General features: G+C 40.6%; 1 protein-coding gene across 4 annotated transcripts in view; it reads right to left on the reverse strand.

Annotated features, from left to right (window-relative positions):
* Positions 1–22,005, reverse strand: part of STK39 (serine/threonine kinase 39) — a 468,977-nt gene that overhangs the window by 98,568 nt on the left and 348,404 nt on the right. For all 4 annotated transcript variants that reach the window (XM_033423490.2, XM_033423491.2, XM_033423488.2 and 1 more), the window contains exons 13-14: positions 17,177–17,239; positions 15,366–15,433 (exon numbers count right to left, since the gene is read on the reverse strand). In XM_033423490.2, coding sequence (XP_033279381.1) covers positions 15,366–15,433; positions 17,177–17,239 — 131 coding nt within the window. The remainder of the gene's footprint in view (positions 1–15,365; positions 15,434–17,176; positions 17,240–22,005) is intronic.

Below are 22,005 nucleotides of genomic sequence, written 5' to 3' on the forward strand. Positions count from 1 at the left end.
TATTAAGTATCTTCTAGGCCTGCTTTTTCCACCTCCTCATTTTCCTTTAGATTTTCTGAGAGGGGTAGTGAGGGAGACAGAATATTTTGAGAAACGAAAAAGACTTACCTTAGCTACTCGCATATTGCTCAGAGAACTCTGAGCAAACACCACACTTTCCTGCCACACAGCAGTGAGCCTAATGCAGGCAAGAGGCCCACCTGCGGAGGATCCTGGGTGTGATTTACAACGCAAGAGTTTAAAATGGTACAGTCCTTGCTGTGGTCGTAAACATTCATTTTAAGCCTTTTAAAGGACGAATACTTCATCTGAACATTCTCAGAGAAAGACCTCTCTTTGAGCGAGGGAGCAAAATGGTTCAATCAAGCCATAAAAAGAGAATGGATCAAAGTACAAAAATTCCAATACCTTTTTCACCGAGCCGACCTCGTACCCACTCCGCTGCATGAAAATCTAGAACCAACTCCAGACAAATGTGCACAGTTTGATTTTAATGAATCCCCAGAGGTTCTCCATTCAGACAACAAAGGCAACCAGCTGGCAAGTGGGCAAGCCTCCATTCAGGAAATTGACGAGTCATCACGGAGAACCCACCGAAGTGGGCTCTGCCTTACACACGACGAGCACAGGTAGAGCCCCAAACCAATGGGCGTGAGAGGAGCAACCCCTGGTCCTGGGGGCTCCCTGTGTCGGAGAAAGTGGAAACCACCCAGGGCAGAAGCCCTCCACCACTTCCTTGATAAGAGACATACCTCTGCAGATAAAAAGGAGCTGAGGGTTCTGAAGACGACTTTCATAAATATGTTGTGGCCAGGTGTGCTTTCCAGCATCTTCAGTGTCCAAATGCATTAAAAACTCCACCAAAACTCATACTTTCTTCTGGAGATTAAAGTTACTTAACTACATACCTCACTGGGAAAACTCACAGAGCTAAGCAGATTATCAGAGGAAAGGATAGAGTTTTATTTTCTGAAAAATTTTAAGAAGACTAGTTCCCGTATTTGTGTAACGGTCCGATTTCCACGTGGCCCAGAGGCTGGAAACTCGGAAGATAATCTCTAGTTTCTCTATGCAGTGAAATTCTGATTAAATTAAGAGCCTTATCACGTGACGAGCTTTCATTTTGCTGTGGTCCCCTAAAATCTAGTGAGTATTTTCTACCTCTTTCTCAGACTATGCGTTTAAGTTCAGGTAAGTTAATGTTTTTCATCTTCTTTCATAAACACTGGGCCAAGCTTAGCCATTTGTGAAAGGCCACCTCCAGCCCCCAGCCACACACCTTCCTTTACCTATGTTACAGTCTCAACAGCAGCCCTCAGACTAAACATCGTCAACTCCAGCAAACAACCCAATACATCATGCTATCGAGAAGATGATTTTTTTTTTAAATCGCCATTTGCAAAAGGAATAACTAGTGACAGCACTGATAACCTGTGGTGACTGAGCATCTTATAAACAGGCAGGCCCTTGCCCAGATGCTCTGTGAACTGTCAGCTGATGCAGAGTCAAGGAGAAACAGTGTGAAACAAGCACTGCAGAACACTCCAGGTCTATGAGAGTGAACTGGAGAAGGCAAAGACTCCCCGAGTTAACCAATTCCCTCCCAGCCACCGCTTAATACCTAGGAAACATAAGTAATGTTGGATAACGACATAAATGAAAGCAGCAAGAAAAATAAACTCCAATTTCTGAGTAAGTGAAAGCCCTGATAATCGTCTTACTAGTTTGCATCCTGGAGATAACCTTGGGTATGGTGATGCCTATTCAGATACAACACCAAAGGCACAGTCCATGAAAGAAATAATTGATAATCGGACTTCACTAAATTTAAAGACCTCTGCTGTGCGGAAGACAATGTCAAGAGAAGGAGAAGACAAGCCACACACTGGGAGAAAATATTTGCAAAAGATGTATCTGATAAAGGACTATTGTCCAACATATACAAAGAACCCTTGAAGCTCAACAATAAGAAAAATAAAAATGGGCCAAAGACTTTAACAAACACTTCAAAGAATATACACAGATGGCAAATAAGCATAGGAAAAGATCCTCCACATCACATGTCATCAGGGAAATGTAAATTAAAACACAGATACCACTACACACCATTAGAAATGGCCAAAATCTGGAACATTGATAATGACAGCACCAAATGCCGGTGAGAATGTGGAGCAATAGGAACTCTCATTCATTGCTGGTGGGAACGCAAAATGGTGCAGCCACTTTGGAAGACAGTTTGGCAATTTCTTACAAAACTACGCATACTCTTACCATACGATCCAGCAATCGTGCTCCTTGGTATTTACCCAAAGGAACTAAAAACTTCTGTCTATACAAAAACATACATGTGGATGTTTTATAACACCTTTATTCGTAATTGCCCAAACTTGGAAGCAACCAAGATGTCCTTCAGTAGGTGAATGGATAAACCAACTGTGGAACATACAGAAAAGGCACAGTGCTCATGGCTACAAAGAAATGAGCTATCAAATCATGAAAAGACGTGGAGGAACCTTAAATGCACATTCCAACTATATGACATTCTGGGAAAAAAGCAAAACCACAGAAACAGTAAAAAGATCAGTGGTTGCCAGGAGTGTGGGAGGGGGCTAACAGGCAGAGCCCAGAGGATTTTTAGGCAGTGAAAACACTCTTCGTGGTACTATAATGGTGGATACATTTGTCCAAAATCATAGCATGTACAACACCAAGAGTGGACTGTAATGTACACTACAGGACTTTGAAGAATACGGACATGTCACTGTAGTCTCCCGGACTGTAACAGACGTACCACACTGTTGGGGGTGTACACGGGGAAGGCAGCTAAGCATGTGTGGGGTCCAGGGGTAAATGGGACACTTCCACACCTTCCTCTTAGTTTTGCTCTGAACCTGAAACTGCTCTTAAAAAATAAAGTCTTCGGCTTCCCTGGTGGCGCAGTGGTTGAGAGTCTGCCTGCCGATGCAGGGGACACGGGTTCGTGCCCCGGTCCGGGAAGATCCCACATGTCGCGGAGTGGCTAGTCCTGTGAGCCATGGCTGCTGAGCCTGCGCTCCGCAACGGGAGAGGCCACAACAGTGAGAGGCCCGCGTACCGCAAAAAAAAAAAAAAAAAAAAAAAAAGTCTTTAAAAAAAAAAAAAAAGTCAAGGAAACATCTTCTCTAGAGGCTCCTGAAACGGCACAGACCTGCCGACGCTGTGATTTTTTAGCCCATTGAGACCCATGTAGACTTCTGACTTACAGAACTGTAAGATAAGAATAAATAATAAAGATGATAAATTTGTGCTGTTCTAAGCCACTAGGTTTGTGGTAATTTATTACAGCAGCAATAGAAAACTAATACAAAGACCAATCAATGAATTTCACTGGGCAGCAGAGACTTCCCACTACACCACCAGTTAACAACTGTATCAATTTTACAAGAAGAACAAAGTTTTCTAGCACTCTGAGAATTGCAAAATAAAGTTGAAAGTATATTCCAGGGAGTCTGGTTTCAATGGGGAAAGAAAAGTTAATGCAGAGAAAGCCTCCAAACTGACATATGCTTGTTGCTTTTCCAAGACTCAACATTTTGAGGAAGAAATCTCACCGCTCGTTATCTCCAGGAATATGGTAACTGAAATAACTTTGCAAACAGACCTCAGAATTATTCAGCTCTGATCAAGAGGACGCGTCCTAAGAGAAAACCTTCCGTGATAAAACTGGAGAGGAGAATTCTTAGAATGCTAAGAGCATCAGGTTACGTCATCAGCAGCTAGGAAAGGTGGAATATAAAAAAGGATAAGAGACAGCCTCTGCAAAGTGACAGAAAGGATAACTTAAAACACTCAGGTGTTTGCTAAAATTTCAGGCTATTGCCAGCCAAGGTATCTCAGGTAATTAACATTGACTTAAATGACACCAAATCTTCTAAAGGTACCCACTATTTTAAGACATTTTCTCTTCATGCCTATCTGTTCGATGACATTTAAAAAGCTCATGAGAAAGATGCAAGAGTTCAGGGGAGACGTGTAAGTCCCAGAAATGTGACCAAACAATTGGTCCAGCAATTAAGACTGACAGCTGGCCAGAGCATGGCGGAACTTACGATGAGAGAGAGGACGGCAAGGAGGCAACCCTCCGCAGGCTGATTTTGGGGTTCTATTCTTGGCACCGATAGTGACTGGTCACGTGACACTGCACAATTCACTGCCCTTCCGAGGTTAGATGAGAGCTGCCCTGAAAACATTCTGCAACAGAGCTGCAGTTGTGGGTAAGCTCCACAGAGACACGCCAGCTGCCACCTTGAAGCTGCCTGGAGGACTCAGGAAGACTTTTTAACAGGGAAACTTCTACTAGAGACGAGTCTGGAGGAAGAAGCGTAACACACCGACACTTCAAAACTCACAAGTTGAGACCTGGTGCTGAGACCCAGAGGCAGGTATGGCCAATGGATGCTGGTGACAACCCTAGAGGAAGTAATCCAAGCTGGATACATAGGCAGGGCAGAGGATGCTCCTGTAAGGATCCTCTTCCAGCATGACTTTGTTCATATCTCTGCCACAGAAACCATCTTGCAATTCTTATAGCATGGAGTCCGTATGTATTTTAAAAAATAAAATAGATTATACCTGAAGTATTATCTCACGTGGGAATTTCTGTAGAGAAAATCTAGTAAAGAAGTACTTTTTGTACACATTTCCACTATAACATCAAAAACTATTGTTCTACTGTAACATCTTTAGCCACATACATACATATATACATACATACAAATCTTGGAAGGCATCTTGATATTCAAAGTTTGTGGAAAATGCCTCTAGTTAAGAATCATTCAGTTGGCACTTGTGTAATACACATGTATTAAGGGTCTATCACCTGCTAGGCACTGTGTAAGGCTCTAAGAGAATAAAGGCAATCTGTCATCTCCTCCAACAGTTATGTCCCACACACATGTCACTTCCTCTAACCCCAGGCTGCTCACAGCAAGAGCCAAGGGAGGATTTCTTAAAGAACATGCACTGGAGGGAAGAACCCAAAAGAATGGCTGCAAAATGGAACTCGGTGTTTGTGTTCTACTGTTGTTAGCATGTTACACTCAGGAATCATTCATTTTGATGGCTTCTCAGTGCAGTGCCTAAGAACTCAGCCCTAACGAAGAGTAAGGAAGCAGTGTCAGCTGCCACATGGACAGTGACACCTCTTGCTGGCCCAAGTGCCACAACCAGCCCCTAGAATCCCCAGGTGCTTTGATACTGGGCTTACTCCATTTTATATCTCCAGGTTTCTCAAAGTCTGAGAGCACTTCATCAAGGTCAAAATCCAATGCTAAAGGGGATTTTTCTACTGGGCAGTTTTAAAACATCATTTTTGCACATATAAGGTTTCATATACTGCCATATTGAAAAACTGGGAATTCCGTAAATATCAAATAATACTTTTAAAGTAACATGTTTTGGCACACTCAGTCAAAATATAAAGAAGCCATCCAAAAGGACTGTGCAGATTTATACTCAAAGATATGAAAAGATATCAAAGACATTACTAAATAAAGCAGACCATAAAACATTATGTGTTTTTTGAAATAAAATATTTATACTAGGGCCTTCCCTGGTGGCGCAATGGTTGAGAGTCCGCCTGCCGAGGCAGGGGACATGGGTTCGTGCCCCCGTCCGGGAAGATCCCACATGCCACGGAGCGGCTGGGCCCGTGACCCATGGCCACTGAGCCAGTGCATCCGGAGCCTGTTGCTCCACAACGGTGAGAGCCCCGCGTACCGCAAAAAATAAAAAAATAAAAAATAAAAATTTATACTGTAACATTATTAACCTAAGTGTAGAAAAGAGTAGAAGAATATTTGTCAAGAGGCTAGTAATGATGTATCTCTGGGTAGTGAGATATGGAAGATTTTATTTCTTGTTCTTTTAATTTACTTTGATTTTCTAAATTTCTAAGATGACCATATATTGCTTGAAAATACAGAACTCTATACATTCCCTATTGCTGAAAGTATTTGCACTTGCAAACATCTGCTTGCTCCACTGTCAGAAAGAAAATGACATTATCTCACAATGAATGGCTTTTAATTCTTCTATTTTGCTTCTCATGCATTACCAAATTTTTCTGAATACAAATCTTCCTTCCTTTAGCATGTTTACCAGCAGAAGGATTTTGTAAATGCAAAAGATCTACACCCTGCACTACCCTGTATCATCTCTACTTATACCATCTACCTATACCACACCACCAATAACACTGGATTAACATCCGAAGACCCAGTCTCCAGCCTAAGTGTACTATCTCTGTGACTGCAGGAAAGTTACGTAACATCCCTGATCTTGCTTTTTCACCTGTAAGCAGCAAACACAGGATGAAAGAAAAAAATTAAATCAGGCAAGTGATGTGACCGTGCTTTTAAAGTTGTAAGACACTACAAATGCTGACTGCTATTTTCATCATCCACTTTAGTATCTCCTCTAAAATAATATTTTCAGATATTCCTGTCATAATATTTAATGATGGGCATATCAGGAAACACTGTTAACAGAATACTTAGGTAAAATGTCAGTGAGAAGACAGGTAAATGTAACAATCTTAAAAATACATGGGTTTCTAATGGCGTTCAGAATGGAACCGAATAGAGCACGGCCACGGGGTCAAGTGGTAAACAGCAAGGACCAGCATGCTCAACAGACCCAGGTTCAAGACCTATCTCTGCTTCATCTGAGCTGGAAGGTATTGGACAAGTAACCCCCACGACTTTACGCCTTAGTCTCTCACCTGTGAGATGTCAGAAACAACAGTATCGACGTTGCAGAGGTTTTGTGATGATTAAACACGAAAAAGCATACACAGTGCTTATCGCTGTGCCTGGTCCCTTGTAGGAACCTCATCTTTCTGAAGGACCTCACTCACAATATAGCCAAGAAGTACAACAGTGACTCCAATTCTCAGAGGAAAGGAAATTACCGGAGGAGAACATTCCAAAAAATTAAATGCTAAGTATTTTTCATACTAAAGAACAGTATTTCTAATAACTTGACACCTACATAATAATACACACCACTCTACTGAAAAACAAACATAGTCTTCTCAGGAATCATTTAAGTCTGATAAGGCCTGTACCAAAGACCACAGCCTGACACTGCCCCTGGATTCAATCCAACCATTACTCTTCGCAAAGCGTGGGTGTTGAAAAAAATAAACACTGGTTACTATGGGAACAAGTAATCCAAAGATAACATTCAGACACAAGGGCTCTCACCTTCCTTTAACTACCCATAGCTCTTCTTTTCATCCGTCTTCTTATGGCATTTATCACTTTCTACCTTGTGTTAGAGTCATTTGTGCAGGGTCTGATCTATCTGCCTACACAGTAAGCTCTTTGAGTGCAGAGACCCTGTCATATTCAACTTTGGATTTTCAACAAAGCCTTGCACAAAGAAAGCCATAAATAAGTAGTTTGTTGGGGGGGGGGGGAAAGACCATGTACTAAAAAGCACTGCCACAATTGGTCACTATGACTACACTACTTAACCTTTGGGGGAAAATTTAATCAAGCCCCCCAACCACTTGACGAGAATTATGCAATTAACCTGATTTTACAGACTAGAGAATCATTTAAGAATTCTAATCCCTCCTGAATGACGGTAACATGGAATTAGAATTCAGGCATACTAATGCTAAACAACATTGTTTTTAGCAGCTTCAGCCTTCTTTATGAAATTATAACTTACTAACTCTACAGTTTACCCATATCTAAGTTCACCTTTTAAAAGAGAAACTAAAATAATAAGTCAAAGTAAGTAATACTGTCATGCTAAAGGATTTTTGTAAAATAAATATCCTATTCCAGAGATCCTCTTCCCCCACAAAGAGGAAAACTATTTTGTTGGTCTAGGGTCTTTAATTGGCCCATCAAGGTCTAATGATATTCCTACATAATAACCAATTAAAGTCATTATTAGCAAATTGATGGGATAGACCAAAGCATCTATGTGTGATAACTGTTAACAGTTGCCTTCAGCGACACTAACTGCAATCCACCGGGCTGCACGGTCAAAGCGTGAACAGCACCCAACACAAAGGAATTAACAATTTAACTGATAAGTTTATCATTTTTCCAAATCACTGAGCCTGACTCTAAGAAAACATGTTTTATGCCAAATATGACTATTCTATTTTATGAAAAATATACTAATGACAAAATATTTGTGCAATGCCTAACTCAAACCAGAAACTGTAATAACATCTACAGACAGTTACATAAATTATGAGGTGGCTCACTTGGGAGCTGGTATTTTTCTCCTCAGACGTAGAGGATTTCCTTATCTTGTACCTAAATTTATGACACTCATTTTTTTCGACATTACCATACACACAATGGACAAGAGAATATTTGCAGAAAAGTACATACATGGAAAAAGAAAAAACTACATTTTAACTATGTTCAGCATTTAACATGGAGATGTAAGGTCTAATCCTTTTTCTCCAACCTTACATATAACAGATCAGTTTTAAAAGCAAGTTAAAGCAATATTATATTTTTGCAAAGAAGAAATTAGCCTTTGTCTCCTCAGTCTTTTGCCTATGATCACCAGAATGAGAAGTGGAGAAATAAATATACTACTTGTAGCTAAAATGTATTTGTCTTTTCTTTTTAGAAGGTGGCGTTGTGAAAAGTATTTCCCAGTTTCCTACCTAGAGAATGAAGGTGAGGTTTACCCAGCATCTTGGAGAAGGAAGCCATATTCCTAGCAGGTAGGTCTATAAAATGCTATGTCAAAAAGAAAGTCAGAGTGACCTTTCCAAGAGATGGAGAAAGCAGCCATCCAAACAGCATTAGTTAACAACCGGTGAAATGCTGGCATGAAACGATGTCTGCTCACTAGCCTGTGGAGCACGATACACATACATGTCACGCCCAGATAGTCTCAGGGGATAAGAAAGGCAGGCACACTGTTTCGTAACACCCAATAGCCACGTGTTGTCTAGACCAGTGACCCACAAGGACAGAGTGAGGGTATATTTGTGTGTGTGTGTGTATGCATATGTTTGCGTATGTATATAAATATGTCTATATATGTACCATATACATATGTCAGAATCTTGTGGTCTAGATGGAAATGAATGAAAAGGGTACAAAACAGCACATGGATTTCCTAAATCTGATCAACACTGGCCGGAACAACCTTCCAGCTTCCTCTCACACAGGGTGGTACAAGTGATCCAGCGTAGGTTTCAAATGGGGACTGGGGTATGAAGAAATTGTATGGCAGGGACCAACACCAGATGGCAGATTTTGATACTCAATGAGCATGTAACGTTGAAGGTTCTAAGAGAAGCTGGACCTATGAGGGGGTGCTGGTGGTAAAAGAAGAGGCCAGGAGACTGCCACCCCGCACACAAGAGACCACTGAGGGCAACTCTATGACCTGTATTTGTTCATGATTTAAAAAGTGACTCAAGCTGGGGCCTGTGAGGGTGTGCCCACAGAACCCTCTAGGAATGTTTTTAAATGCTGTGTTTCCATTTAGATGATGATCACACTCACACGCACTTATATTCTGGGACATCAGGATAATGTCCATTTCAGGGAACAAGCTACTAGTTCACTTTAAATTCACAATCCCTAACCTCAAGTGATCACCGGTGAAGCCTGTTCATCCTATCACATCTCCCTGGTGAATTGACTCTCCAGCTCTCCTACACAATTATCTCCTCATTTCTCCAACCTTGAACATCTTTTCCTTCCTCACTCTCAATGATGATATTCCTTACCTTACTGAGAGAAGAGAATTAACAGAAGAAGACTTCCACAAGCCCATACCCCAAATCACCAAGCTCCCTGCACCTCTGCCTGCTCTTCCATCACTGCGGCTGCAGTGTCACACAGACATCTATCCATTCTCCTGTCTAAGGCACATTCCACATGGATACCTGGGCATCATCCCTTCCCACCCACCTGAGGACATCAGACTTACAAACGTCCCGTCTTTCATTCCATTTTCCTTCTCTATTGGATCATTTCCAATAAACAATACTTTAAAAAAAAAACCCTCCCTTCATCCCATATTCTCATTGAGCTAACACCCCATTTCTTTGCTCCTCCTGTACAGCAAATTTGTAGCAAGAGTTATCCATACTAACAAGTCATCTATCTTTGTTACATTGTGCTTTCTCTCACCACTCTGTCCTGAACCCAGTTCTATCAGGCATTTATCCCCACCACTCCACTAAAATAACTCTTGCCAAGGTCAAGAATGGTTAAGAATGTATTGATATTTTGCCAAACACAATGGCGAATTCCCAGATCCCATTGTACTTGATCTACTGATAACAACTGATGCAGCTTTTCACTCCTCCTTTCTTGAGACTTCCTCTGTTTGACTTACAGGACCACCGTATGCACCAGTTCTCAAATTTCTCTCTCTAACCCAGAAATATATCTCCTTTGAAATCTAGGCTCATGTACCTGAATGCTTACTTGACATCATGAGATAGATTTCCACTAGACAACTCAAACTGAACTTGTCCAAAACTGAATTCTTGATTCTGCCCAAACCTGCGACTCTAACCGCCCTCCTAATCTCAGAAGACGGCAACTCCATTCATCTGTATTTTCAGGCCCCAACCTTTTAAGTCCTCTCTCCTCCATCTAGAATCTGATAATCACTCGCCACCTCCATTACTTCCCTCCCTGGTCCAGGTCACATCACCATTTTTTGCGCCAGGGCAATAGCCAGCCAATGGGCCCTCTGCTTCCACCCTGAATGGTCTCTATATGGCCTAGTCTCCACGTTGTAACTCTTCTGCTCACAAACCTTCCACCACGGTTTCCCATCCACAAACAGTGAAATCCAAGGTCTTCACCACAGGCTATATGGCCCTACATGATTCAGCCCCTGCTAACCTTCAGACCTCACCCCCCACCACCACTCTGGCCATACTGGTTCCCTGGCTGTTTCTATAACTACTTAGAACATCCTTCCTGCTCAGAATATTTGCAATCACTGTTTGCTCTGCCTAGAACTTTCTTCCTCCAAGCAACCTCATGGCTTGGTTCCTCACTTCTGTCAGGGGTCTGCTCAACTATCCCTTTAACTAGAGAGCCCTTTTATGGTATGTAGAATTCTATGATGGCTTCCAACCTTCCTGTCCCCTGGTGTACATGCCCTACATAATCCTCTGCCCTGAGTGTGACCCGGACCTTTAAATATGATGGGCTGTCACTCCTGTGATTATGTTTTATGACAAAGGTGCAGGGATTTTGCACATGTAATTCAAGTTCCAAATCAGTTGATTTCGACTTAATCAAAAGGGAGATTATTCTAGATGACACTGGCTTAATTAGGTGAAAAACCTTCAGCAGAGGGACTGGGCCCTTGGAGTGCAGGGGAAATGTTCTCCAACTGCCCCGGAAAAAAGCAAAGTCAGGCTGTGAACTGTCTGGAGTGGGATGGCCTGTAGGAGCCGAAGATCTCAGTCCACAACTGCAAGGAACTGAATTCTGGCCTCGCCCAAATGAGCCTGAAAGAAGACCTCAAGCTCCAGGTGAGCAGGTCTTAACTGCAGCCTGGTGAGCCACAGCAGAGGACCCAAGTAGGCCGCGTCCAGACTTCTGACCTACAGAAGCTATGAGATAAAAAATGGATGTTACTTTAAGCCACGACATTTGTGGTAACTTGTTACATAGCAATAGAACACTAACACGCCCTTCCTTAACACAAAACAGCACCCTCAGACTTTCTACCCTCTTGATGAAGCTTTTCCTTCAGAGAACCTGATACATCGTATCAGTAATGCTCATATTTGAATTGCTCCTCTCCCTACCTCTAGAATGTAAGCTCCTGGAGGGCAAGAAATCTGTCTTTTGTTTTTTTCCCTTATTGCGTCACAGGGCCTAGAACAGTGCCATGAACAAGGTAGGTGCTTGATAAATATCTATAGGATGAATGAGAGTAGCTGCTGCTTACGTTTATATCAGTAGAGAGTGATCCCCAAAACTTAATAGCTTTTAACTGTTAACTTTCAAAGGCTATTTCTCAAATTAAAGTACAGTTGACCTGCAAACAACAGGGATTTGAACTGTGCAGGCCCACTTATATGTGGATTTTTTTTTCAATACATACATACCACAGGACTACACAGCCCACAGCTGGTTAAATCTGTAGATGTGGAACTGTGTATACAGAGGGCCAGCTGTAAAGTTATAAGCAGATTTTCAACTTCACTGGGGGTCAGTGTTCCTAACCCCTGCACTGTTCACAACTGTACAAGGATTGCCCTTAAAGGAGTCCAGCAACATACTGAGAGATTCGTGAGTTCTCAAATGTAAAAAACACGAATTGAAATAAATACCTTGTAACCACTGAACAACAAAAAAGATGCATATAAGCAATTAGGCATAAACATGTGTTTGCTAAAAATAAGTTATACTAAAATCCACTTCCATTTTTTGAAAATATCATTGATATGTCTTAATTTCAGAAATACTTTTCATGGATCCTGTTATGACAGCCTTTTGAATAGTCAGTTAAATGTTGACTAAAAGGCAGTAGAGTCAATAGGATTTGTTTTTGATTGAGCAACTATACCAAAAAATACTAATTATTGAAAGGCATTCAGAAAGTGAGCAGTTTCTAACAGATGCCAGAAGGTTCTGTCCTACTTGAACTGTTGAACATGATAATCAATGTTCTGGATAAAGGTGCAAAAGACAGGGTCATCAAATTGACAAGGGATGTATATACAAACATTGTAATTAATATAACACATTGACAGTCAGGAGTGAAATGTACGGTGGGCGAGCAATGAGTCAAAACCACCAGGTCCACTCTTATAGTGACAAATGCTAAGATGTGCACAGAGTTTTAAAACATAAGTTGCAGTTCAGAGTCAGCCTTGGTAGCCCTTCAAATGGAAAAAACACAATCAGAGGTTTTTGTTTGACTGTTGGGTCATGCTAAATTCATCACCAAAGTACACAGGTATTTCAAAAGGCAATGAAAACTTGGACTGATTTAGGAGAAATTTATAAATTTCTCTATTTAGGAGAAATATAGTGTGAACTGCAAAAAATCACATGATCTAACTACTGTATTCTAGCCTGCTCAGATCACATCTGGAGACCTACATTTAAATATGGGTGCTCCATTTAAAAGGGACAAGGTTAAACTGGAAAATAATACCATGAAAAGAGTTCTGAAGTTGAAGAGGTCTTAGAGTAAACAACGTTAAACAAATTCCTCTCCTGCAGAACTTCTTAGAACCTTTAATGTTAATGTTCCTTGTGATTTCCAAAAAAAGGTGTATGTGTGTGTGTGTATGTGTAATAGATGGATACTACCTGTTGTTTCTTAACTTATTTGAACATGGAACTCTTTCTTCATGGAGAATCTTTTAAGACTAGTGACCCAAGCCACGAACTCAGGAAAAACCACCACCTAAGCCCATGAGGAAAAGGGTAACAAAAGCAGGTACAGACTAAAAGTCAATAGGAGTAAACAAGGATGATTGTGAGGGGGATACAGAACTATATTGTGAGAAGCAAGGCTAAGTTACTTTTGCTGTTTTGCCTAGGAAAAGAGCAAGCCTGGCAAACAACAAATGGCTCTCAGAAAAATGAGAGAATGCAACTGTTTTATATTGTCCCAGTACCTAGAGCAAAACAATATTTGGAAATAAGGTTCAAAGTATGCATTTTAACACTCTTCAGGAGACTTATCCAGAGAACCTGATATGTGCTCTAAGGGTCAGAATTTGAGCCCAGAATAGGAAGGTCAGCTAAATCTTCAAGAGGACATAGCAGTTAAAGCTTTTCAGTATCACAGAGGTGATCACAGAAAAAGAGTGAACTGAAGTATGCACGGGGACTGGGTAAATACCCAGCAGGGGCACTGAAGAAAAGACTCCTACGTATGTCAAGTAGGAGGCTGGATGACTGGGCTCTAAAGGTGACTTCCAACACTGCATGCTCAGCGGGCTAGCCTGTAACCTCCGTAGTCTCGCTCACCCTTGCGTCTCAAAGACAAACACTGAGCCCCGCACAGAACTGCTTTCTCAGAAATATCGGTGAATATTTATAAGTGAATAAATGAACAAGTGAAAAATAAAAGGAGTACCTGTTTCCAAAGTCAAACGAAAAGGGAAAGGGCTATTTCATTCCCTGGAGACTGCGAAATACACTAACTGTGAATCACAAGCAAGGTTACTCTCAAATAGAAGGAAAATAGTCTTGTAATAATTTCACATCTTGACTTGGAAATCAACTCTGAATTAAACTGCACCAAGGGTCGCGGTGAGGTTCCCACGGTAAGTATGGGAAAATGCACTGCAGATTGTGAATGACCATCAGGAGGAAGGGGCGATTATGGCGAAGATAATCTACCCTGACAGATTATGATAATTCAGAGGGCTGGAAACTAACCTTGAAAATGAATCCACCTTTTATAGCCATGGCTCTGAAAAAGGCCCATTAGCCATGTGTTCTAGTTGTTTAATTGTCAAAGGAGAACATATTTTAAAATGCCTTCAAAAACGTGACAGGGAACTCTACTCAGTGCTCTGTGGTGACCTAAATGGGAAGGAAATCCAAAAAAGAGGGGATATATGTATACGTATAGCTGATTCACTTTGCTGTACAGTAGAAACTAACACAACATTGTAAAGCAACTACTCCAATAGAAATCTTTTTTAAAAAATGTGACGGTGATTGACCTGGTAAGTTCAGCTATTTACAATTAAGTTCAAGCAAATTTCTTTTGTCTTGAGATTCCAAATTCTTAACAAAGAATGCACATTCAATTGACCTTATTTTTAAAAATCCTTGAAATAGAAAGCTTTCATTCACTAGATACAAAGACTAGACTGTCAGGCACCATATTTGTATCCATTTCCTGGAAGACTAAGGGTTCTTTCATAATATATCTATCATTTCTCCACAGTGGCTGATCAAACCTGTCACTGAAGAATGTTCTGAACAGGCAACTTGTCGTACAAGCATGGTTTATTTCTGTCAGAGACTGACTGCTGAAGTGAGAAAGAAACTCATTAAAAATCTCTTACTGTGATCTAACGTAAAAAAAGAAAAGAAAAAAAAGAGAAAGAAAAACCCAAGGAAGAAAAGGCAAGGAAAAAAAAACTTAATGAAGGGTACACTGAGCCTGCGAATACACTCACATGGTGCTTTTCTTTCTTATTCTTCTTGGGGAAGCAACTAGAAGAGAGCAATTAGTCCTGGGAATACAGCACCCACAGGCTATTTGGGGAGATCAAACAAGGTAACAATTTTATTTTATGCTAATATTATGAAAAGCTACGGAAGGAGATCAGAATATTGTACTATACGTAGGGAAAGTGATGCAAAATAAACAATATTATTTACCTTAATCTTAAAACTAGGTTCACGGCACAAGAAGCTTCTCTGTAGTCTTCACTAGCATTGAGTAAGCCCTTTAAAAACAAAACAGCAAACTGTTATAAACTCGGGAAATACATGCATAAAATCATGATAGCCCTTGACTCATAGAGCCCTTTCTTCCTGGAAATTTCAAATCTAGCTCTTTACACATGCAGGTCTTATTTGTCCATATAAGACCTCTGTGTGAACACTAGAATGGTGTCTACTTCCCATCACAACTGTGGATTCAAATGTTTCATACAGAAAGCCTCAGCAGAAGGACGGGCCCTAGGAACAACTAGTATAAGCAGCAGTTAAGTCCAAAGGAAAGCCATCTAGAGGGGAACCTTGCAACCCGAGCTGTGGACTGTACCGACTGGGCCTGGGTGATGCACAAAGGTTGCGCACTTTAAACCTCATGATGCAGAGGATGGAGGAACCTAGTAGGTGAGGCCACAGTTTACCTTTCTTGCCTTTCTCCCCTAGAGTCTATTTCCTTGAACACAGATCATCAGTTATGACTGCCTCTGCTACACAGCCTCTCCCTACTCCTACCAATTCCTGGACATGAGACATTCCTACTGGAGTAGAAAAATAACGATTTTAGGTCAAGACTTGGCTCTGCCGCTGACCAGCTATGCGACTGTGGGCGAGTCATTCTCCGGACTTGTTTTCTCATTTACAAAACGGGGATAATACCTGCCTCAAAAGTTTCCTGGGAGAACAAAATAATGTATATGAAAATGAGTCAAACTATACCATGTTATTTACTACCAGGTATCCTTATCCCTTTTCCTGTTTCCTTTACTCTTTGCCTTGTGACCTGTTGTTATCCCTACCTTTCCTTTTATCATTCAACCAATCCCTACAGTTTACTTCAAGGTGTTTTACTGAGTTGCCCAATACAATGTAAAGGCTCTGCCTCTAAGCAGTTGTGTAACCTCGGCTGAGCCACTTCACCTCTGCAAATCTCTGCTCCCTCAGGTATAAAAGATAAGGGTCAAGGACTAGATGTCTAACCTGCAATCATGAAATCCCATCACTCTCTCTCCTCTGCATACAGCTGTTTCATAAAATACACATCAGGTAGAACAGAAATACATTTAAATGGAATATGCAGCTTTGGAGGGAAGATGTGATCCTCCGGCTGGTGATACTTGAAAGTATAACCACTTTTGAGAGCTGAAGGGCTTGCCTATTAATTACACAGCAAAACCAGAACGGGGGCCTGCACTCTGGTTCTACGTCCACAGCCCCTGCCCTGGATAGCTCAGCATCCTTCATCAGCACCCGACACAACTCGTGGCACACGTGTTCTGTCGTATAACTTTTAATATGAATTCATTCACAGCCACTGGACTATTATTTTTACAAGGCGAGTTGTAGAGATAAATTGGCCCATAAAATTCAGTGATAAAAGAATTATAAAAACAGTTTAGAAATCCAATCAGGAGCAAAAAAGAAAAGTATCAATTAATTATAATGTTTTGTGGCTGGAATCTAGCAGAATGGTGAGTCATTTTCTTTCCTTTTCTCATTTCACACAGTACCAGCAATTTCAAAAGCAGTCTGGTAATCAATTCTTGCTCTTGAACCTATCATTTAAAGGTTGGAGGCCCTGAAAATCACAGTCAATAGTGACAGTCCTCTTTTCTCCATACTTATTAAAAAAGTGTCTACAAGCCCCTGCTTTGGAAGCACCACCCTGATATTGCCTATCTTTCTAAAATGTCAGGTTTTGTTAAAAGAAAAAAGAAAATCTGTCTACAACGTAAATGACAGGCAGAGAAACGTACCTGAGGGTCCTGCACAGACAGGGACTGTATCTGCTTGGGTATGCTGCTGGCGTTCACTGCGATCTGTTAACAGAGCCACCGTTACAGCACGTAAGAACACCAAAATAAGACGTTAAGCTCAGTGTGGTTACAGTAAGTCTCAGTTATCAGAGACAAAAATCTTAAATAATTTAAGTAATTTTAAAGCACCATCTCCCAGAGTGTGGTCCTTTGACTACTTGCATTGGGATCACCTACGACACACGTTAAAGATTCCGGGGCACCATCCAGCCTACGATTCAGAATTTCATGGAGACAGAAGAGAATCTGTATCTTTAATAAGTGCCTCAGGTGATCCTTAAGCTTTTAGAGAACCACCAAGCTAAAGTGAAAAGGCAGGGACTATTTGATATTTTAAACCTGATAACAGAAAGATGCCCAACGACCATTTTTTTCTTGTCACACAACTTCATCGCAAGTTAAGGGCCCCCTAATGAAAGGATGTTAGGATTAGCACAACCTGCCCCTTTAATCATTACTTTGAACAATTTATTCACAGCACTGGATTTCAAAAATATGTAAGGGTAGCTGGATTTTTAAAACACATTTTCCCCAAAAGAAAAGCTAGAGTAATAGGTTATATTTTTCTCTCCAAGCTGGAAACCTGACCCTCATGTGATACCCAAAATATTTCTGCCTCAATCCCTACTTTTGTGAACTCTGCACTGGAACAAAACTTGAAAGGCAAACTAAAAGAGAAACAACACTGACAAAGAATGAAAAATATATATTATTCCCTAAACTTACTATCGATTCTAAAATTATCAGAAGTCATCAGAAATTCTTTGTGGCAAGAGTTTTCTAAAGTTTAAGAGCGTAAAATTCTTACTCTCTCTGCTTCCGCGAAAATAACTGTTAGTAATGAAGAAATAAGGGGAAGTATACCCACGTCTGCAGTTTCCTTTGAACTGCATCCAAAAACAAAGATAGACCGACAGATGAATAGATGGCTGTGCATGAGGTGAAGTATAGTAATGGCAGAATCCAGGTGATTACTGGGTGGACGTTCACTATAAAATGTTTTTAATGTTGCAATATTTTGGAAGTTTTTCATATTAAAATGTTGGGGGGCAATGATTATGTTAGAAGAACAAACAACCTGTGTTCATTAACCAGCCAGAGGGCCTTGGTCTATCCCAAATGATCTCTTGTAAAGAATTTTTCAGACTGACTCCACAACCTTTTTTTGTTTTTAAACTTAAATTTTTTTTAAATTTTTTATTGAAGTATAGTTGATTTACAATGTTGTGTTAGTTTCTGGTGTACAGCGAAGTGAGTCAGTTATACATATATATTTTTTTTCATATTCTTTTCCATTATGGTTTATTACAAGATATTGAATATAGTTCCCTGTGCTACACAGCAGCACCTCGTTGTTTACCTATTTTATATATAGTAGTGTGTATCTGCTAATCCCGAACTCCTCATTTATACCCCCCTTTCCCCTTTGGTAACCGTAAATATGTTTTCTATGTCTGTAAGTCTGTTTCCGTTTTGTTAATAAGTTCATTCTTAATTAAGGTTTGAGATACTACCAAAAGCCACATCACATCACCTACAGAATATCCTACCTTTAGTCAAAGAAGGTTTGTAATATGGAAAATTCTTAATGGCATTTACCAGAGGTGACAACTTCTCTTTCCCCTGGGGAGGCCCATCTCATGCCCTGTCCCTTACTCCCGGACAGTTAGGGGCACAGAGAGCTATTACCGTGCAACCTCACTGTGTAGATGTAACCCTGCACGTGATGAAGGAACCAGTCTCCGGCTCCCACTGGGGCAGGAAATGTGCAGAGATGCACAGGAGTGCTGGAGAGGGAGGTTCCCTGCACAAAACATCTTCCTTGACAACCAGCTGTAGCCTGCCAAATTTCACCATTATGGACCCCATTCTACCAGTTTAGGGCATGACTTCTGGGCATGCATTTTTAAATGTAAAAACTTACAAGAAACCTAACACATTAAGCAGCTGTCATTCATTAACAGTATAATATAAATTTGTCTATTGGGATTTTTTAAAATTTTAAACAGTTTGCTATTAAGAAGGATACTTGAGAGAATGGGTGTTTTGATAGCAGGGGAAGAGAAGAATAACAGACTAATGTTGGACACGGCCCTGGAGACAGGCCTCTGGGACTGAGTGAAAGAGGAAAGCACCTTGGAATAGAGACAAAAAAGGGACAACATCCACTTTCTAATTTTTCATAGTGCTCTATCTAATCTTCTCATTTTCTGTTTTTAAAAATACTGCAGCTAAATGCACCGTGTTATCCTGGATTAGATCCTGGGACAGGAGAAGGATGTTAGTGGACAAACTAATGAAATACAAATACAATCTGAGATGTAGCGGATAGTAATGGAGCACTGATGGTTTTTAGTTGTGACAAACACGTCAGGGCTACGAAAGAAATTAACGGTAAAAGAGCATGGATGAAGAATGTACGGGAACCCTACAGAGTACACTATCTTTGCAAATTTTCTGTGAACCTAAAATTACTCCAAAACAAAAGGTTTATTTTCAGAATTACAGGAGATTCTAAGTTTAACAACAACTAGTTGGAAAGCCAGTCACCTGTAATAAGAACACCTTTTAGAAAGTGACATCATAAAAGCATCAAGCAAAAGCCGTCTGTGATCCAGTACAATCAATTTGGAGGGAGAAATCAAATCTTTGCCTCCAACTACAAATGGGTATAAGACAACACGAGAGCTGACAGGCGTCTGGAAAACACAACGTCATCAGAAATAATTTCAAAAAGCTAACGGCAGTTTTAACAATCATCCAGCAATAGCACTGAGTAACATAAGCAATGAATTTAGCTTTCACACTGTGTCTAAGCTCTGGTAAAATTCACTCAACCTAAATCCACACCAAATGGATTTTCTCCTCAGAACAAAATATCAGAGTTGGGCAACAATTAACCTAGCCTAGACCTAAAACAAAATTCTTCAATATACCTGTCATGGGCCCTACAGGGCTTCTGTCATCAAACCTTCCCACCTGGCACCATTACACTTGATTAAATAAGGACAACTTTTCCAAGGGATTTCTGAAATGTCTTAGTCGTTTTGTTTTTTTGTTTGCTTGTTTGGGTTTTTTTTTTTTTTTTAGACTTCTGATAGGCAGATATTTAAAACAAATCTTCAGGTATTTGCAGCACTCAATCTTCCTGGATTCCAGTCTGGGCTTTTGGATTCAGAGCGACTAGTGCGGTTTTCCTAGTCAGTGGGTCCTTCATCCTAGTCACGTATCAGAATCACATGAACAGATTTTTTAAAAATCAGAGTTGCCTTAGACATCACCCCAAACCACCAAATCACAATTTGATTTGCTGGGTCTAGGGATCCGCATTTTTAAAGCCTTTGGTTTTTCTGATGTGGAGCCAGGATTGCAAACCATGTTTTCATGACCCCTAACAGAAGGGCTACTATAAACCGAGTGGTTCCTTAATAGAAGCCTTGGAAAATGTCCTCCTCACTTAAATGAAACCAAAAGAAACTGTGAATTGAAACATAAAGTCAGGGCTTCCCTGGTGGTGCAGTGGTTAAGAATCTGCCTGCCAATGAAGGGGACACAGGTTCGAGCCCTGGTCCGGGAAGTTCCCACATGCCAGGCAGCAACTAAGCCCGTGCGTCACAACTACTGAGCCTGCGCTCTAGAGCCCGCGAGCCACAACCACTGAGCACATGAGCCACAACTGCTGAAGCCCACGCACCTATAGCCTGTGATCTGCAACAAGAGAAGACACCTCAATGAGAAGACCACGCACCGCAACAAAGAGTAGCCCCTGCTCGCTGCAACTAGAGAAAGTCCGCACGCAGCAACGAAGACCCAATGCAGCCATAAATAAATAAATTTAAAAAGAATAAAAAATAAAGTCAGTTTTACTTTTATATAAAAAATTAAGGTATAAAAATTGCTTAAAGAATTATAAGACGTGTACTGATTATTTTGGAGACTGACAAAAGGATTCCAAAATCACTGATCAAAAAGAAGATCAAACCACAACAATGAAAATTTTTTATAAAGCAAAAAAAAAAATCAATAATGAGATAATAGTTGAAAGGTTTTATATAAGCTAGGATGTTGTATCAACTAGGAAACCCTACCTAAGAAATACCACTTATTTGGTATTTGTCCTTGCAAATACCACTCCCGAGCCCTACCCCCAAAGAGATGAGCAGCTTCTGGAGAGAAGGCCCTCTTCTGTGCTTTTGTATAATTCCCACAATGCCACAGTGCCTAACGCAGCTCCATGGGAAATCAGACCCAGATTAAACATTGGTCCAATTAACTAACTTCATTATTATTGTTATATTATTAACCTTTAGTCTCCACTGGCTTCCACCATCCAAGTGGAATAAGATACTAAATAAATGAAATTAGCATGAATTATTTACTTATTACAAACTAATAATTACTAGTAGGTGACAAGTACTTTGCAAGGCTATTTCTTAAAAACCAGGTTAAGAACACACTAGGACCAATTTCTCACTAAGTTTGGCTACGAATTTCATTAGACAAGTGGTGTAACTCTGGAACTTTACATTTTACACCGGAATTTCTCATCTCCAAATACGGTCCTGTACCAGGCACATCTACCCAAGGTCCCTCTGGCAAATACCCCACCCTTGCCTTCTCAGTCTTCTCCAACTAGTGCTGTAATACCTGGACATTCTGCCTATACTTCCAGGAAGCCCAATAGCCCCTCACAAAATATGCATTTCTAAAATGCCCCTTCTTTATTGCAGCATCTCACTCTTAAGTGTGGAACTACTAAGACTACTTTT

This window comes from Orcinus orca, chromosome 7 (genome assembly GCF_937001465.1).
Source record: "Orcinus orca chromosome 7, mOrcOrc1.1, whole genome shotgun sequence".
Lineage (NCBI taxonomy): Eukaryota > Metazoa > Chordata > Mammalia > Artiodactyla > Delphinidae > Orcinus > Orcinus orca.